Raw genomic sequence first — 14,955 nt, 5'->3', positions numbered from 1 at the left:
AACCCTGAGTACTACAGGTAGCGCCTGATTTAATGTCTCAAGCAGCAGGTCACTCCTACATTAATCCAAGCAGTAATTTCACTGCTTGCTCACAAGCCCATAGAAATCTGTTGCGTCTTGAACACCCCAAGTAATGAGATGATATGAAAAGAGAATGAGGACATTAGGTCCAAGCATTCAAGTGGCTATGCAAGGTCATCAAAACTTCCACAGATTCCAAACAGGGTTCATCAGCCCCCTCATCCCACAGGAACACATGGCATAAAGTTTCCTTCTCCAGGTGACAACCACAAAGGCAGGCAACAACCATGAAGGCAAGTGATGGAACTACAAATTATATAGTATCTTCATAAGACTTAGGAAGGCATAAATTTAAATATCTGACACACCATTTATCATATCCCCTAAAATGACATGTCCAAAAATATATTTGCCAGTTAAAAAAGCAAACTTTTTTCATGTTGCTCTTTATGAGTTAGACATAACTGACACACCATCGATGAGTATCTCATCCGGAAGTACTACAGGGTAAAAACTTAATAAAAGGCTCTGCCCAGGTAAGATGTATTACACAATTTTTTCATTTGTAATTTACAGCCTTAGAGGGAAATTTGGTTTGTTTTCTGACTGGTCTATTAGATGGGCATATATTTAAATAAAAATTCTATAGGTTTTAATTTTAAACTACTTAAAATGGTAAATGCTTCATGCTTCAATTATATTTCATATCAGTACATTAAAAATAACCATTATGTGGAACAAAACAAGGTATTTTTTTCCTTCTGATTCAAGCCTTACTCCCTGCTGTATTGCTGCAGAGCAAGGTTTCCAATAAACAAGAAAGGAAATTTACTGTAAAGCAACAAACAGAGCACACTTATTATCACACTATGTTCTGTGTACACCTAAAAGACATAGTCACTCTACATCAAAGCACTATCTTCAAAAAGTTAAAAACACAACTCATACAACTATACAACAAATGCATGCCCAAGATTAATGAATGAGCCAGTAAAGGGGCGTTTTGAGAAACTGGGAATTTACAGGCATTTTATAAAAGAATGTTAGAATGAGATTGCTAGTTTACATAAAAATTGATTCATGTCCTATGGGGCAATAAAACCTTTGGAGTTACTACTTGTACCTGAAAAAAAAAATTATCAACTTTACTTATAATATCTCAATGTCTGAATTTTAATCAAATAGCAAATGACCAAGTCAAACATAGATGCACTCTCCTACACAATTAAACAAATGCAGGCCTATTAAACAATGTTCCTGAATAAGGTCACGCTGTCATTCCTCCTTCTTCTAGGATTTACGAGTTATATATAATTTTCTTAACCCATGATAAGACATTTAAAGCACATAATCTTATGCCATAGAATTCAAACTAGGAAAAACATGTATCTATATTTTGAAGGAACATATTACATTTGGTCTAATGACTTTCAGAAATAAGCAGATATAAATCATTCAGCTTTTAGAAGTTATTCAATACGAACTGACAGATGCCTAAAGCGATCAATGCCACAGTGAGACACAGGTGGAAGGTGGAGTTGGGGACACTTCAGAAAGCACTCTGAAGAACTTTGTACATTGAAGCCAAGTCTTTATAGGCTTTAAAATGTAAATGAGGAGAAGATTCAGAGGTTAATCTCATCTATGTTATTCAGAAAACTGGAGTTACAGGTAAACTTTAGATTTATTAATTCAAAAATTTTTGACCTATTTTATACTTTTACATGCAAACTCTGATTTTGATTTAAAGGGAAAATTTAACTTAAAATTTACTCAGTTAATTGAGATTTCTCTTTTAGTGAATGTGTTTAAATATCTTTGAATGATTTGGATTTCTTTTTCAAATCAGCTCAAATTAAGAAGCAGATTTTCTTAAGCCCAGTCCTCTCCCCAGAACATCCTTTCAGGCCTGGGAGGATCATTTGTAATGTGTACTTAGGGTCATTCTGTTTGTTTTGCTTAGTTTCTCAAAACTGTCCATGTCTCAGTCCCCACAAAAACTGGCTCTACCCTTGCTTGTCACTCTGTTGATAGTCATATGAACTATGTAAGTTTTGGGGGGGAAAATGTTTTTGTTTTCTCAAAGTCTTCAAAAGCATCTTGACCTCAGAACTTCTGGGAAGTTTATTCAAATACTATAAGTAAGGTCTTGTTCACCAGTTTGTTGAAGACTCTTTCCAAAAAGTCCAAGCTCCTACAAAAACACTCAGTTCTATATTCTGAGCTCCCTTTCCCCAACATGTTTCACTACATCCGCAAATGGATTCACTGTTCACCTGCTCCATGGGACATCCTCTCAAAGGCTCTCATCTATTCCATATTGATGAACTTGGAAGAAAGATCAAACTCTCTCTAGACAAGCACTAAGCACGCTACTGAGGCAAAGAAAAACCTGAACCATTTAAAACATCAGCAGGACTTTAGTCCATATTAGCCATGGCGAAAATTTCTCTATAGACTATATTGAACCTCTTTGCACTCACAACATTACTGGACATTAAATGGACTCACTTAGCAATAAAAAATGTTGATGACACTTAGCAAGTAATTACAAAGAATCCATGCCCATTGAAATGACAAGATTTCTGAAAAACAAAATCCTGGAGAAGAGGCATATGACAAACACACTATTATATATTTACTGAAATAAATGTTCATGATGTTTTAATTTTTAGCAACTGTAATATTATGCTCAGTCCCTTCAATCCGCATGCATAAATTTTTACACCAAACAATTAAGGTTAATTATGTTATTGGGTAAGGATAATTTATACAATACAAGTGTCTCACTATTATATCATACTATGTATGTTATTTACATTTTTAAAGGATAATATTGTCGGATAATTTCTATTACAGAATTGTACTAATACACTATCTCCAAAGATTATACAGAGTAATGCTTGGCACATAAGTAAGTTAACACTCCAATAAAGAAAGGGTTCAAATCTTATACGAATCTTCAAACTGAGGTGCTAATATGTTTATTGCTTAGGTCAAGCACTAAGTATTACATGAAAGTCATGGGTTTGTTTCCCATGCTGGTCGACAAAATGGGCTTAATCTGCACCCGCAATCATGGACAGAAACCTCTCATATGTATGCAGGATTTAATGGGGAAGAAGAGAGGCATTGATGGACAAACACAAGTCCAGATTTTTACTCTAAAAAGAACAAGTCAAAGTGTATGCCCCACTTGCAGTTGGCCAGAAATATATCTTTTCTTCTTGCAATGAGAAGGACCTTTTGACAAGAGAAGAAAACAAAAGGAAGCTTCCAGAGAAAATCATAAGTGCTGGTATTTAACAGGGTAGGATCAAGTCGGTCATACTCACTAAATTGAATCTCTGAATCTACAAATGTCATCATTGATATCAAATAATCACTATCAATGATTAAAATTTCTAACAGATACTCAGTCCTTTTTTTCTTTTTCATAGAGAAGGAAAGAGGAGGGGGCAGCTGCTATAGCTTATACTTTACTTATATGGGGAAAATAATTCAGCTGTAAATTAACTTCCAATTGTGCTCTTCCTAAATTTGGGGGCATGATGACAATCCAGGGGACAAATTTACAACAGTATATAAGCTATCAAAATGTTGACATTTTCGTATTCTGATTATGTCTTCTTCCTCCCAAAAGGTCTTGAAATTCATTTAAAAAAAATACTATATTCACAAGGATAATTCTAAAGCAGAGAGCTCCACTTCCCTCTCTCCATCTGCGCTTCTTTGAAGGAAGGAAAAAACTGCCTATACAACTTCGAGAAAACAGGACTTTAACTTATAATCTATACTCAGACTTTCCTCCTGAGTTCCATTGAGGAGGACAGTTCCATATTAACACTCTCAACTTGACTGAGGACAAAAAGATCTAGAGGCAGACCAGGTGGCTGTTCACATTTTTAAAATATCAGGTCCCAGGTCGTATTTGGGAGGATGCAGTCTATTGAACTTGTTTTAATTTCAAAAACACAAACACTGTGGAGAAGAAAAAAAAAGCCCATGGTCTGAACCATTTAGAAACAATTTCCCCCCTGTGCAGAATCCTTTCGACTTACAATTTCCCACTGACTAAAAAGAATCATGTAAAAATGTGTATAACCTGAGGTGTCAGATGTTTCAAGCAAGTCCTATTACTTGAGAAGATGTCTGATGATAAAACCTCACCCAGGCTGACCCCCTGGTTGACTGATTGACTGCAGAGAATCAGCTATAATTGGAGTAAAAATGTCATTGGGCTCATTTGAGAAAATCTTTGTTTTTAAAAAAAATTTATATACAGTTCTCATTAATTTTTTATTAGTGCTCGAGAATATTTCATTTTTATTAGAGTCTGAAAAGACTATTTGAGTTTTTAAACATCTAAGTAAAAAAGGTTAGCCATCAAAAGCTTGAGCAATGTTGATGTTCATCATTTCTTGTTCATAGCTTAAATCCCACTCTGCTGGCAAACTCCTCCACAGTATTTCTCAAGTAATGAAGCAGGACTAGAGATATCTCTCTACTTTTACTCAGTAATAACAGTAATAATTAAAATATCTTGCTTGTACATGCATACACAATGCAAACAAATACTTCTCAATTATTTAGGAGTTAAAGAAAAATTAAATTGGTCAAATTAGCTAATCTAGACCATAGTGAGATTCACCATTATTTCTACTACTACAAATGATAATGTTAAAATGAGATCACCAAGAAATTATCAGATGCAATTTGTATAGACTCTATGAATCTTTAAATCTACAAAGTGGTTTAAATATATATTTGATGGTTGAAGACCTATTGAAAGCCATATTTGTAGTGATCAAGGACTCTTAACTTTAGTATCTAAAATGGTCTTAGCAATACAAATTTACATAAGGACTTTCATTGAATGTAGAATAACAGTAGTAAATACATCTAAATTAAAAGAGGCTGAAAAATGAAAACTAGCATTGACATTTGAAGAGTCAGTTAGAGACCCAGAGAGACTGACACATCCAATTTAGACATGAGTATCTGCATGGATATTGAGACACAGAGCATCCCAGAATATGTGAGTTCTAAACAAGATGCTCAGTGGGAAAGAATATGATATTTCCGTGGATTTTAGGGAATAAAATACAAATAGAAAATAAAGAAATATCAAAACAACTGATCTTGCCAATATCCTGTAATTACAGCTAAGGAAATAAGAAAGGCAACAAGACACTCTGCTTCTCCTATGGGAAGGATTTTTGAAGCCATATCTGTTCTAAGTAAAATGACCTCCAGTGACATTTTAATCATACTTCAGCATAGTGTGTTGAATTATTCTACAATTCATTTAGTACTGGTCGTTTTTCATTTCTTAGCAAAATGACAAATGCTCTATTGAAGGACCTAAGGGTTAGATTTTACGTAAATGCTCCATTTTAATTCATTCATGGAGGCTGCAGCACAAATCTAAATTCAAATTGTATCTGAAATACAGGGCAGTATTTGCATAAAGGAGACTGAGGCTCAATTTTAGGAGCCACTCACACACAACTTGGCATTAAATGAGCGAATACTAAATGATGACAGCAGAAAATCATCACAGCCTCCCCTGGTGATGGCAGAGTTGGGCCCCTAAGAGCTAAATCTGGATGCCTGGCAGCAAGGTCAGTTTTCCAGAAAGCCTACTAGCACTTTCTTGAAAAGCACACTGGCTTGTCCTACTACCCACAACCCGATTTTTAAAAATAAAATTTGGAGGGGGTGCAGTTGGAAGGGAGGACAAGGGGACCTTCTTAAAATTCCTCAAGGAAAGAAAAGCCCTGTGATGGAGATGTCAATCTGACTAAAACTTTTAAAACTTTTTTTGATTTCCAGATTAATATACCTTGAGTCGGCTGAATCGATCCGACTGAATCATCTTTAGATCAGACTCCTAGTACTAGCTAGGTTAATATATCGTCACCAAACCAACAAATCAGAAACACAGCAAATCACGACATACAAGCATGTACACTTGTAAAAGAACCTGAATGGCGGGTCGTTTTCGCTTTGAAAAGGTCTATCTCCCCAGGCTTTCTGGGTGGGCTCTGCTGGGAGCCCCCGCGCCTCACCAGAGCCCTGGGGCGCAGACGGATTCGCAGGGCGCCAACCTCAAACATCTGTGCTGAGGCAGGACCCGCCAGGCCAGTCGCGGTTTCCTTTCCCGAGTCAATGCTACAAAATGCATTTATACTTCAAAGAAATACATGACTATATTGGCACTCTGTTCTCTCATTATCTCATGCCATTCTCTCGGTGGTCTCTCTTAGAGAATTTTAGGTTTTACCAGAACTTGAGCTTTGTTAATGAATATTCAAAACAGCAACATAGGATTCAGCTCAGACAAAAAAGGTCAAAAAAAGCTTTATGTATTCTAGACTTGACAAGAGGAAAATCATTGTACACCATCCTATCTTAGCGTTGGGACTTAGAGATGTTTTTTAAATGCCTCATTTTCGGAAATATGCTAGCGACTCCATCTGTAAATATCAATTAACAAGACAAACACAAAAGCTAAGTTGTCAATATAAGTTTGAAAACATGTGCTGTACTCACAAGTGTTCCCTGCTACTCCTGTACTCCAGGGCTGAGCAGACAAAAGGAAGAGCATCCTAAGCAAGGCTCCCGTGACAGGATCCATGTTCTCAGGCTCCGGGACTCCCCACCGCAAGACCAAAGCTGTCGGTAGCTGCTCCGCGTGGGCCCTGCTGCGCCCTCCCCTCGGGTCTCCAGCGCTCCTGGCTCAGCGCGGGACGATCCCACGCAGCCTCCCCGCCGCGCCCCACCTGCGGCCACACCCACCCCGCCCAGACACCAGCCCCCTTCGCTCCCGCGGCGGCGGGCTCCACGTGGACCCGGGCGCCCCCGGCGGTGGTGTGCGGAAGAGCGAGTCACTGCTCTGTCCGCCTTAAACCTGAGCAGAGGGGGAGGGGGAGGAGGGAGTGCAGTGCGGATGCTGGGAGGTCGCTGCAGATCCTCGGTGCTAGCTTCTTTACCGGCTATTTCTCACTCAGAACAGTTGAGCAGTTCAATGAACTTCAAGCTGAGGAGCCCGGCTGTGATGATGCTTCAGCATTAGCATTGATGATAGTAATTTTTTTTTTTTTTTTAGTTGGAAAGGAGAAGTTAGGAAAGGAATGACTAATCAAGTTTAAAGAAAATATTTACATGTATAGGAAACTAATGTAAAGAAGATTTTTGTTTTTTCAACTCATTTATGATTCATATTAAAAACTCCTTAATAAACTGTATTATAGTAATCCTTTTGCAATATATACATATATGAAATCATCATGCTTTACACCTTAAACTTACTGTGTTGTATGTTGTTATATCTCAATAAAGCTATAACAATAAAAACAAATTTATTTAAAAAAAATTAAAAATCCACACTGCTTCCACTAATTAGTGTCAGCATTTTATTATGTATATTCCTACTTGGACACTTGAGAGATATGGTCAACAGATACATAAAAACATAAACTGGCATCCTGGGAGAAGAAATGTTATTCCAAATATCATAGAAGAAGTAAAATTATGCAAAGTAGGTGAGTTGATAGATTTAATTGATAAATGAAGACTTTTGAAACATTTGTATATGTATTGCGTTCTAGCCAGATTCTTTAGCAAGCATTTCCAAAAGGGACATATTGAAAAATGATGGAATATAAAGGAAAAGCCATATCAAAAAAAAAGGGGGGGGGAGGTGGCTTCATAGTATAAAGCTAGAAACCAGATGACTCATGAAGAGAAAAGATTTCAAGACCCATGACCAAAATTAGTTGCTACTCTAGTGGCCTCTTCTACCTCTTAAAAAGGCTACCAGTGGATATAAATGAAGAAGTGATGAGCAAGGCCTCACAGGGATCAATACCCTCTTAAAACTGACCAAACTCATGACAAATGTGCTGAGACTTGGGGAACAGGCCCCAGGCATTCTTGCACTTTCCAAAGTGTTCAGAATATGAAAGGACCCCACTTGCAGGGCCCCACTTGCCTCAGAACAAAGCAGAAAATGTGTTTTTATGATTCCTAATTTGCTGCCTGAATAAAAAACAAAAACTGGAATGAAAAATTTAAACAGCTTGCCAACGCCATAGAGTTAACAACCAGAAGCCTGAGAATTTGACCCAAATATGTAGCATCTGATCTCAACTTTATAACTTTCTCCATGCCCACTCAGGGCCCCTGGGAATGAAAAACATTTCTCGTCCATCCAGCAGGCTACAGTTGGGAAGTGCTAACAGCAAAGCTTGCTCAGAGGTGCATTGGGAAACTGAAAAAAAGTCGCAGACATTGGAGTGACTTTCATTCATTCACCAGATACCTCCAGCACCTGCCACAAGTCCTGGTACCTGAATATTTTATTTCTAATTTTTTAAAGCAAATATAAATTAATGATTTACATTAGGATTTTTTTAAACCTATATACCAGGTACTGTGTGTGTATAATCTACATAAAAGGTTATAGTGTTCCTTTGGAGTAAATATTGCTATGCTTATCTAACTGATGGACAGACTAGATGGACCTCAGAGAGTTTAAGAAACTTGTTCAGTGTCACACAGCAAACTATGCTTGGAAGCCAAGTCAGTCAAGCTCTGAAAACCCCTTCTGACAGAGCCTCAATGTCTTTGTAACAGAATAGTTGTCATCCGTGAAAACTCTCTTTAATCGTTCACAGGAAATCCATTTTAAATGGATAAGTAGGCAACTCAATAATTGATGTCAGCAAAATCAAAAAGGACACTACCAGTGAATAACTTGAGTAGGCGTTAAGGATGGGATTACAAACCAGAGATAAGACCCAGCACAGAAAGGATTGAGACTCTGGGCTCACACCCCTGCAATGCAGAATATTGAACAATGGACTGCAGGTCAGCACTGGTATCCATTGCATGACCTCTCAAGACAAGGGGAGCCCCAGGTGAAGAGGGTGGAAGAGACCATGTAAAGCAATTCCCAGAGCAGAGACTTGCCCACAGGTGGCTGATATGGCTCCTGGTTTTGTTCTTGCCAGATGCCTCCTTTAGTAGAAGACATAGTGGTTCTGCTCCTCAGTTTTCGTTTTTGTAAAATGGGGATCAGAGGCAATCATGAAACTGTTATAAAATTATAGGTTTTAAATCTCTCCAGAGGGCTGCAGCCTGCTGATCACTCTCTGTACCAGCCAAATAGCTGCCTTGGTCTCTAGTTCCCACTGGGAGAGTGTGTTATTCGAGGGTTATCTGTATTCTAAGGGAAACTGAACTGAGTAAATTTCCTGATCAATGTCTCCATCCTCCCGACATACCTGGGTCCAGTTCATCCTTGAGAGGATGAAGTACTGACTTGCCCAACCTGAATGATATCCTTTCTCAAAGCTTTCCACAGATTAAAACAGAACTCTATTATTTCCCCTTCTTTATTCAGCAATTTCCTCCCCATAAATTCTTATTAACCAATGTCACCATAATAAAAATAAATAAATTATTATTTCTGTGTGTTTTATTTAAATCTGCAAATATGTTTTAATTTTACTTTCCTAATGGGAACAGATTTGTCATTAAATCTACTCAAAGTTGGAATATTGTGAATAAAATATAATAGTATTTCCATTAAGAGTATTTTTCCCATAAGCCCCCAAGCAGCAAATCCTGAAGAACAATTATGAAGAGACAGACTCCAAGAGAACAAATGTCGCATGTGTGATATAGAACACACATTGAACAACGTCTTTGCCAGTTCTCTCTGATGAGCTGTGTTCCCTATAATTAATCCTGAGAAGCGAGGCTTTAACAGCCAAAGGATTATGCATCTGATTGCATAAATCTAAGCTGCAAAAATAGTCAACCTCATATTGCTATCAACCTGCTTCAACTCAGCAGAAGGTTTGGGGACTAACACTCTTATATAAGACAACTTAGAATAAACTACAACTGACAACTAGAAGTAAAAAACAATACTGCATGGTATTTCCAAAAATGCTTAAAGAAACATTTCACATGATTACACAGAGATAATCACACACACTTTGCCTGACACTCTAGCCTGGATAAAATCAGAGAAACTTAAAGTTAAAATGGATCTCAGAGTCAGGTGGCCAGCATTTCACCTAGTTCAAACACCACAGTGTCCAATATCATCCTTGCACATGTCTACCAGTGGCAACAGCTAAGGCACACCCATGAAGAGAGAAGACAGATGCTGGAATCTCCTTCAACCACAACACAAAGACAGATAAATTTACTAAATCAACTACATAAGTTTCCAGAACAAAAATCTCTTTTTTTCTTTAAAGATATATTTGTACTTTTTGAACAAAATTTCTAAGTTTGTAGAAGGTATAAAATTAACTGAATTTTTCTTCATTTCTTTGGGGATAGGAGGAGGGTGGTGGAGTTGAGCGTATTGTAAAAAATTTCTTTTTTTTCATTTAAAATTAAAATCAATAGCTTATCTTGACATAAGAATTTTAAGAGTCATTCTTGAGGAGATAAGATTTCTAAATATAATTGAATACATTCAAAATCTATATTGTATCTCTTTCAATATAGAAAGTAAAAAAATAATAAATACATTTGTATTGAGAAACCTCATTTACTAAATGAAGCACTTAGCATAAAAACAAAATACTAGTCTATATACTGTAATAGTTTGAGTAGAAATTGAAAGCGTATTAAAATTTTTATGAGTTTAGCTTTTGAAATTGTTAGGCTTAATAGTGAAAAGCTAATAAACTTTTTCAGAGACATATCTAAAAGTCTTCAAGTACTCCTCCTCAAACAATTTTTAAAAATGTGGAAAAAAATATTGCAGGATGAGAAAAGTAATAATATCATCTTGAGCATTCCATTCCAGGTATCAGACATACTTTCTAAATTTAGTTGAGAGTAGAATTGACTTTAGTCTCAATCTACCAGAAGGCACTGAGTTTTTCACAGATACTGAAGATATATCATTTATTGTATGCTATAGTCAAGGAGAATAAGGTTTATTTTTCAGAGAGATCAAAAGCATGAAAATTGTTGTGTTTTTCTTCTTTAGGTTAATACTTGGATATTTAATTATATTATTTTTATCTTCTTCTTTTTGGTTAAAAGTCCTATAATGTAAATGGTGGTTATTAATGAAATTCATGTTGCTATAATCACTGGTGAAGAAATGTTATCATTTTTTGTTAAATTTGCACTTGAAACTTACTTTGAAAATAAAATGTGCTTCAAATTGTGCAGAATTTATGAATATTGAAATTCACCACAGAGAGATCACTCTCACTATGGTGGCTATAATAAAAAAGAGAGATAATAATAAACATTGGTGAGGATATGGAGATGTCAGAGCCCTTGTACACTGTTGGTAGGGATGTAAAATGGTGCAGCTACTTTGGAACAATATCTGGGGTTCCTCAAATATTTTAACATGGAGCTACCATAACACCTATCAGTTGTGCTCCTTGGTACATACACAAGAGAAATGAAAACATGTCCACACAAAAACTTGTACATGAATGTTCATAGCAACATAATTCACAATAGCTGAAAGGTGAAAATAACCCAAATGGCCATCAACACATGAATGGATTAACAAAATGTGATCTGTACATGCGATGAAATAATATTTGACCTTAAAAATAAAGGAAATTCTGACGGGTACTACAACATGATCAACCTTGACACCATGCCACGTAACATAAGACAAATAAAGTCACAAAAGACAACTAAAATATTGTTTGAAACCATTTAAATGAGGGACCTAGAAAGGAAGAATTTATAGAGACAAAAAGTAGAACAGTGGATACCAGGGCCTGAGGGCAGGGAGGATGCGATGTTAGTGTTTAACTAGTATAGAGTTTCATTTAGGGAAGATGAAACAATTTTTGAAACTTTTAGTGGTGAGGGTTTCACAGCTCTGTAAATGTAATGCCACTACATTTTAAAAAATGGTTAAAATGTTAAATTTTATTCCAATAAAAAATAAAAAAGCAAAATATAGTCTCATAAATACAAAAGTTGTAGCTTTAATAGATTTACAGATCTTAGTTTAGATTAATTTTAGTTACTAAAATGTTGACTGGGGGAGGGGGAAGAACTAATGAAGTATTAATTGATACTCCAACATGGGGGAAATTTGAAAACATCCTAAGTGAAAGTAACCAGTCATAAAGGACCATATATTATGAGATTCTATTGATATGAAATGTCTAGAAAAGATAAATCTATAGAGACAGAAAGTAGATGTAGTGATGTTTAGGGCTGGGGAGCAAGGGTGAGAGATGAGAAAATTGGAGGATGACAGCTAAAGGGAGAAAGATTTCTTTTTAGAGTGATAAAAATGCTCTAAATTTGACTGTGGAGATTAGTATAAAAATCTGTGAATATACTAAAACCCATTGAATTGGACCCTTTAAATAGGTGAACTGTATTGTAGGTAAATTACATCTCAAAGCTATTTTTTAAAAAAGAATACATAAACTCTAGAAATAGGTTGAATCCATTAATATCTACTTTACTACAACTATTCCAAATAAAAATGTAACTGATAATCGAAAGTTAAAACCATAAGCAGCTCCATCAGTTAATTATTTACTCCTATCATAATGCTGTGAAACAACCTAAAACCTTAGTGGTAGATACCACTGTACCGAGCTCAGGAGTCTCAAGGCCACATTCACAACTCAGCAGGTGTTCTGGGCTCAAGCTTACCTGTCAGGGGAGCTGGCTGGCAGCTGTGCTAGAATTGCCCATCTGGGATGACTGGCTCAAGTCTCATTATGCAACAAACAGGCCTAGACATCTCTTGCAATGATGGCACCGAAACAATGAAAGAAATAGAAAAATATAAGTCTGTTCTGAGCTTTTTCATGTGTCACATTGGCTAGCATTCCACTGGCCAAAGCAAATCCCATGACCTAACTCAGAATCAAGGGTCAAAAGAACAGATTCTGCTATTTCAGTGGAAAAGTCATGTGGCAAAGAGGGTGAATCAGAGAAGGATGAAGAATAGGAACCATTAAGACCTCAATCTCCTACGCAGCATAGGATATTTGCTATGGAAAAAAATAGAGTAGAAGAGAAATTAAATATTTTCCATCTCTTAGCTTTACTTTCTCACTACTTTAAAAACTGTATCAGAAACTTTGAAATGTCTTGTTTCTTTGTTCAGTTTCATCTTGATTTAGATAATAGAAACATTTAGTATTTTAGTAATTTAGTTTGAATAATGGCTACATAATTCAAGTACTAGATTTAAAAGCAGATAGAATCTAATTTGTAATAGCGAATTCTGATATAGATGTCAATAGATAATACCATATATGACATAATGCCTTGCTTTTTAATTATAAAAACTTAATTAAAAATTAAGATGTCAATAGATAATACCATATATGAGCTTAATGCCTTGCTTTTTAATTATAAAAACTTTTAGCTTTTGCAAAGATAATAGTTTTAAAATGTTTTTCTAGATTTTCTTGTCTTATCACAGAAATACATGCTTGTATGTACAAGTGTAATTAGTATAGGGAAATGTTAATAACTATCCTCTACACACACACACACACACACACACACACACACACACACACTTCCATTGATTTATATCATTGATGTAACTGCTGATAATCAACTTTCTTCATGTTCATACACACATTTCTAAGATTAGGGTCATTTTATTTATAATGTAATTATATTGTGCTATTATTCTGCAACCTGTGCTACGTTAAATTTTTGGATTTGTATTTTTTATTTCCAGGGAGTGGTTTCCCATGTAGAAAATAAAGTCATATTTTTGCCTGTCAGCCTAAAAACACTTTGAATTCCATTAGAGTCTCCTAGGGCAAGCCTTCAAGACCTCCCTTTTTGTCATAACATTTTCTACATATGGACTGTATTAGTTACATTAATTAAATGACAAATGCCCACCTTTTAGTATTGGGTATTTTATTTTTATCTACAGACAAAAAGCAAAAGAAAGAAATGATTATATCTTTAGAGTTCAAAAAAAGAAAGTGAATGTTGTAGATGATTTTTTAAAAAGTGATTTAAAGTAGTAGCTTGAAGTAAGAATCTACAGTCACTCCTTTATTTGGAGGCTTAAATAATGAAGGCTCAAATACCTCCCCCTTTCAAATGTTTCAGTTACCAGGAAGGTTAATGGTGCTGAACAGCCGAAGTATGAAAGGCGCTTTTCATTAGGCTCAGCATCAAGAAATCCCTTGAGCCTATTTCCCTTCCCTCATTGTTCATGGGGGGAAACACAGCGTTCTCTCACACACCAGAGAACATGAGAACTGACTTCTCATAACCTAGCACACCTTTGCCAACATTTTCTGGAAAACAATTCTTCCCCTTTCAGAGCAAGCCTGCAACATAATTTTAACTTGAATCCAAAGCAAAACATCCTTTAGAATTAGTATGTAATTTCTTAATCTTGTGAAATTAGAAAACTACTTTATATAGCCACATCCTTCTAAAGTTTATCTCTAACAATGCTCATCTACTACTCAAGTAAGTACACAGTAAACGAGCAGAATCTTTTTTTGAATTTTTATACTGAATCCGTAGAAATAGGGTGTTAAAAGACTAAAGGATAATAATGAATACATATACACGAAAGCATTTTACTTGTACCGTGTAGGTTCTCTCATCACCTGTCTGTACCATATCATAATGTCACCAAACACTCAAATTTAAAGCATTCTGTAGGTGTCTTTTATGACTTCTCTTCTCTAAATATCATCTTGAATGTCTGGCCCTTTAGAGAAAAACTTTACCAACCTCTTGTCCGGGGGAAACTCCTGAAATGACTGTTGCCGTCCTGAATACTTGCTACTTCCCATCTCTAATGAAATGCTTCTTTCCATAGGCATGCCTGATATTATAAAGCTGAAAATATATAGGATATTAAATAAACAATATTTTATTCAATAGATTTAAACATAAGGCAATAATTTTACT

General features: G+C 35.9%; 1 protein-coding gene across 1 annotated transcript in view; it reads right to left on the bottom strand.

Moving 5' to 3' along the window:
* The window catches only part of LOC120597864 (contactin-associated protein-like 3), a 194,060-nt gene extending 187,408 nt beyond the window's left edge, over positions 1–6,652 (bottom strand). The window contains exon 1 of the mRNA XM_039856539.1: positions 6,577–6,652. Within this exon, the coding sequence (XP_039712473.1) occupies positions 6,577–6,631 (55 nt within the window). The 5' untranslated portion in view covers positions 6,632–6,652. The remainder of the gene's footprint in view (positions 1–6,576) is intronic.
* Between the last annotated feature and the right edge of the window lie 8,303 nt (positions 6,653–14,955).

The sequence above is a fragment of the Pteropus medius genome, unplaced genomic scaffold (genome assembly GCF_902729225.1).
Source record: "Pteropus medius unplaced genomic scaffold, Ma_sr-lr_union100, whole genome shotgun sequence".
Classification (NCBI taxonomy): domain Eukaryota; kingdom Metazoa; phylum Chordata; class Mammalia; order Chiroptera; family Pteropodidae; genus Pteropus; species Pteropus medius.
Note: the sequence above shows the minus strand (reverse complement) of the source record. Positions and strands in the feature narration are given on the sequence as shown.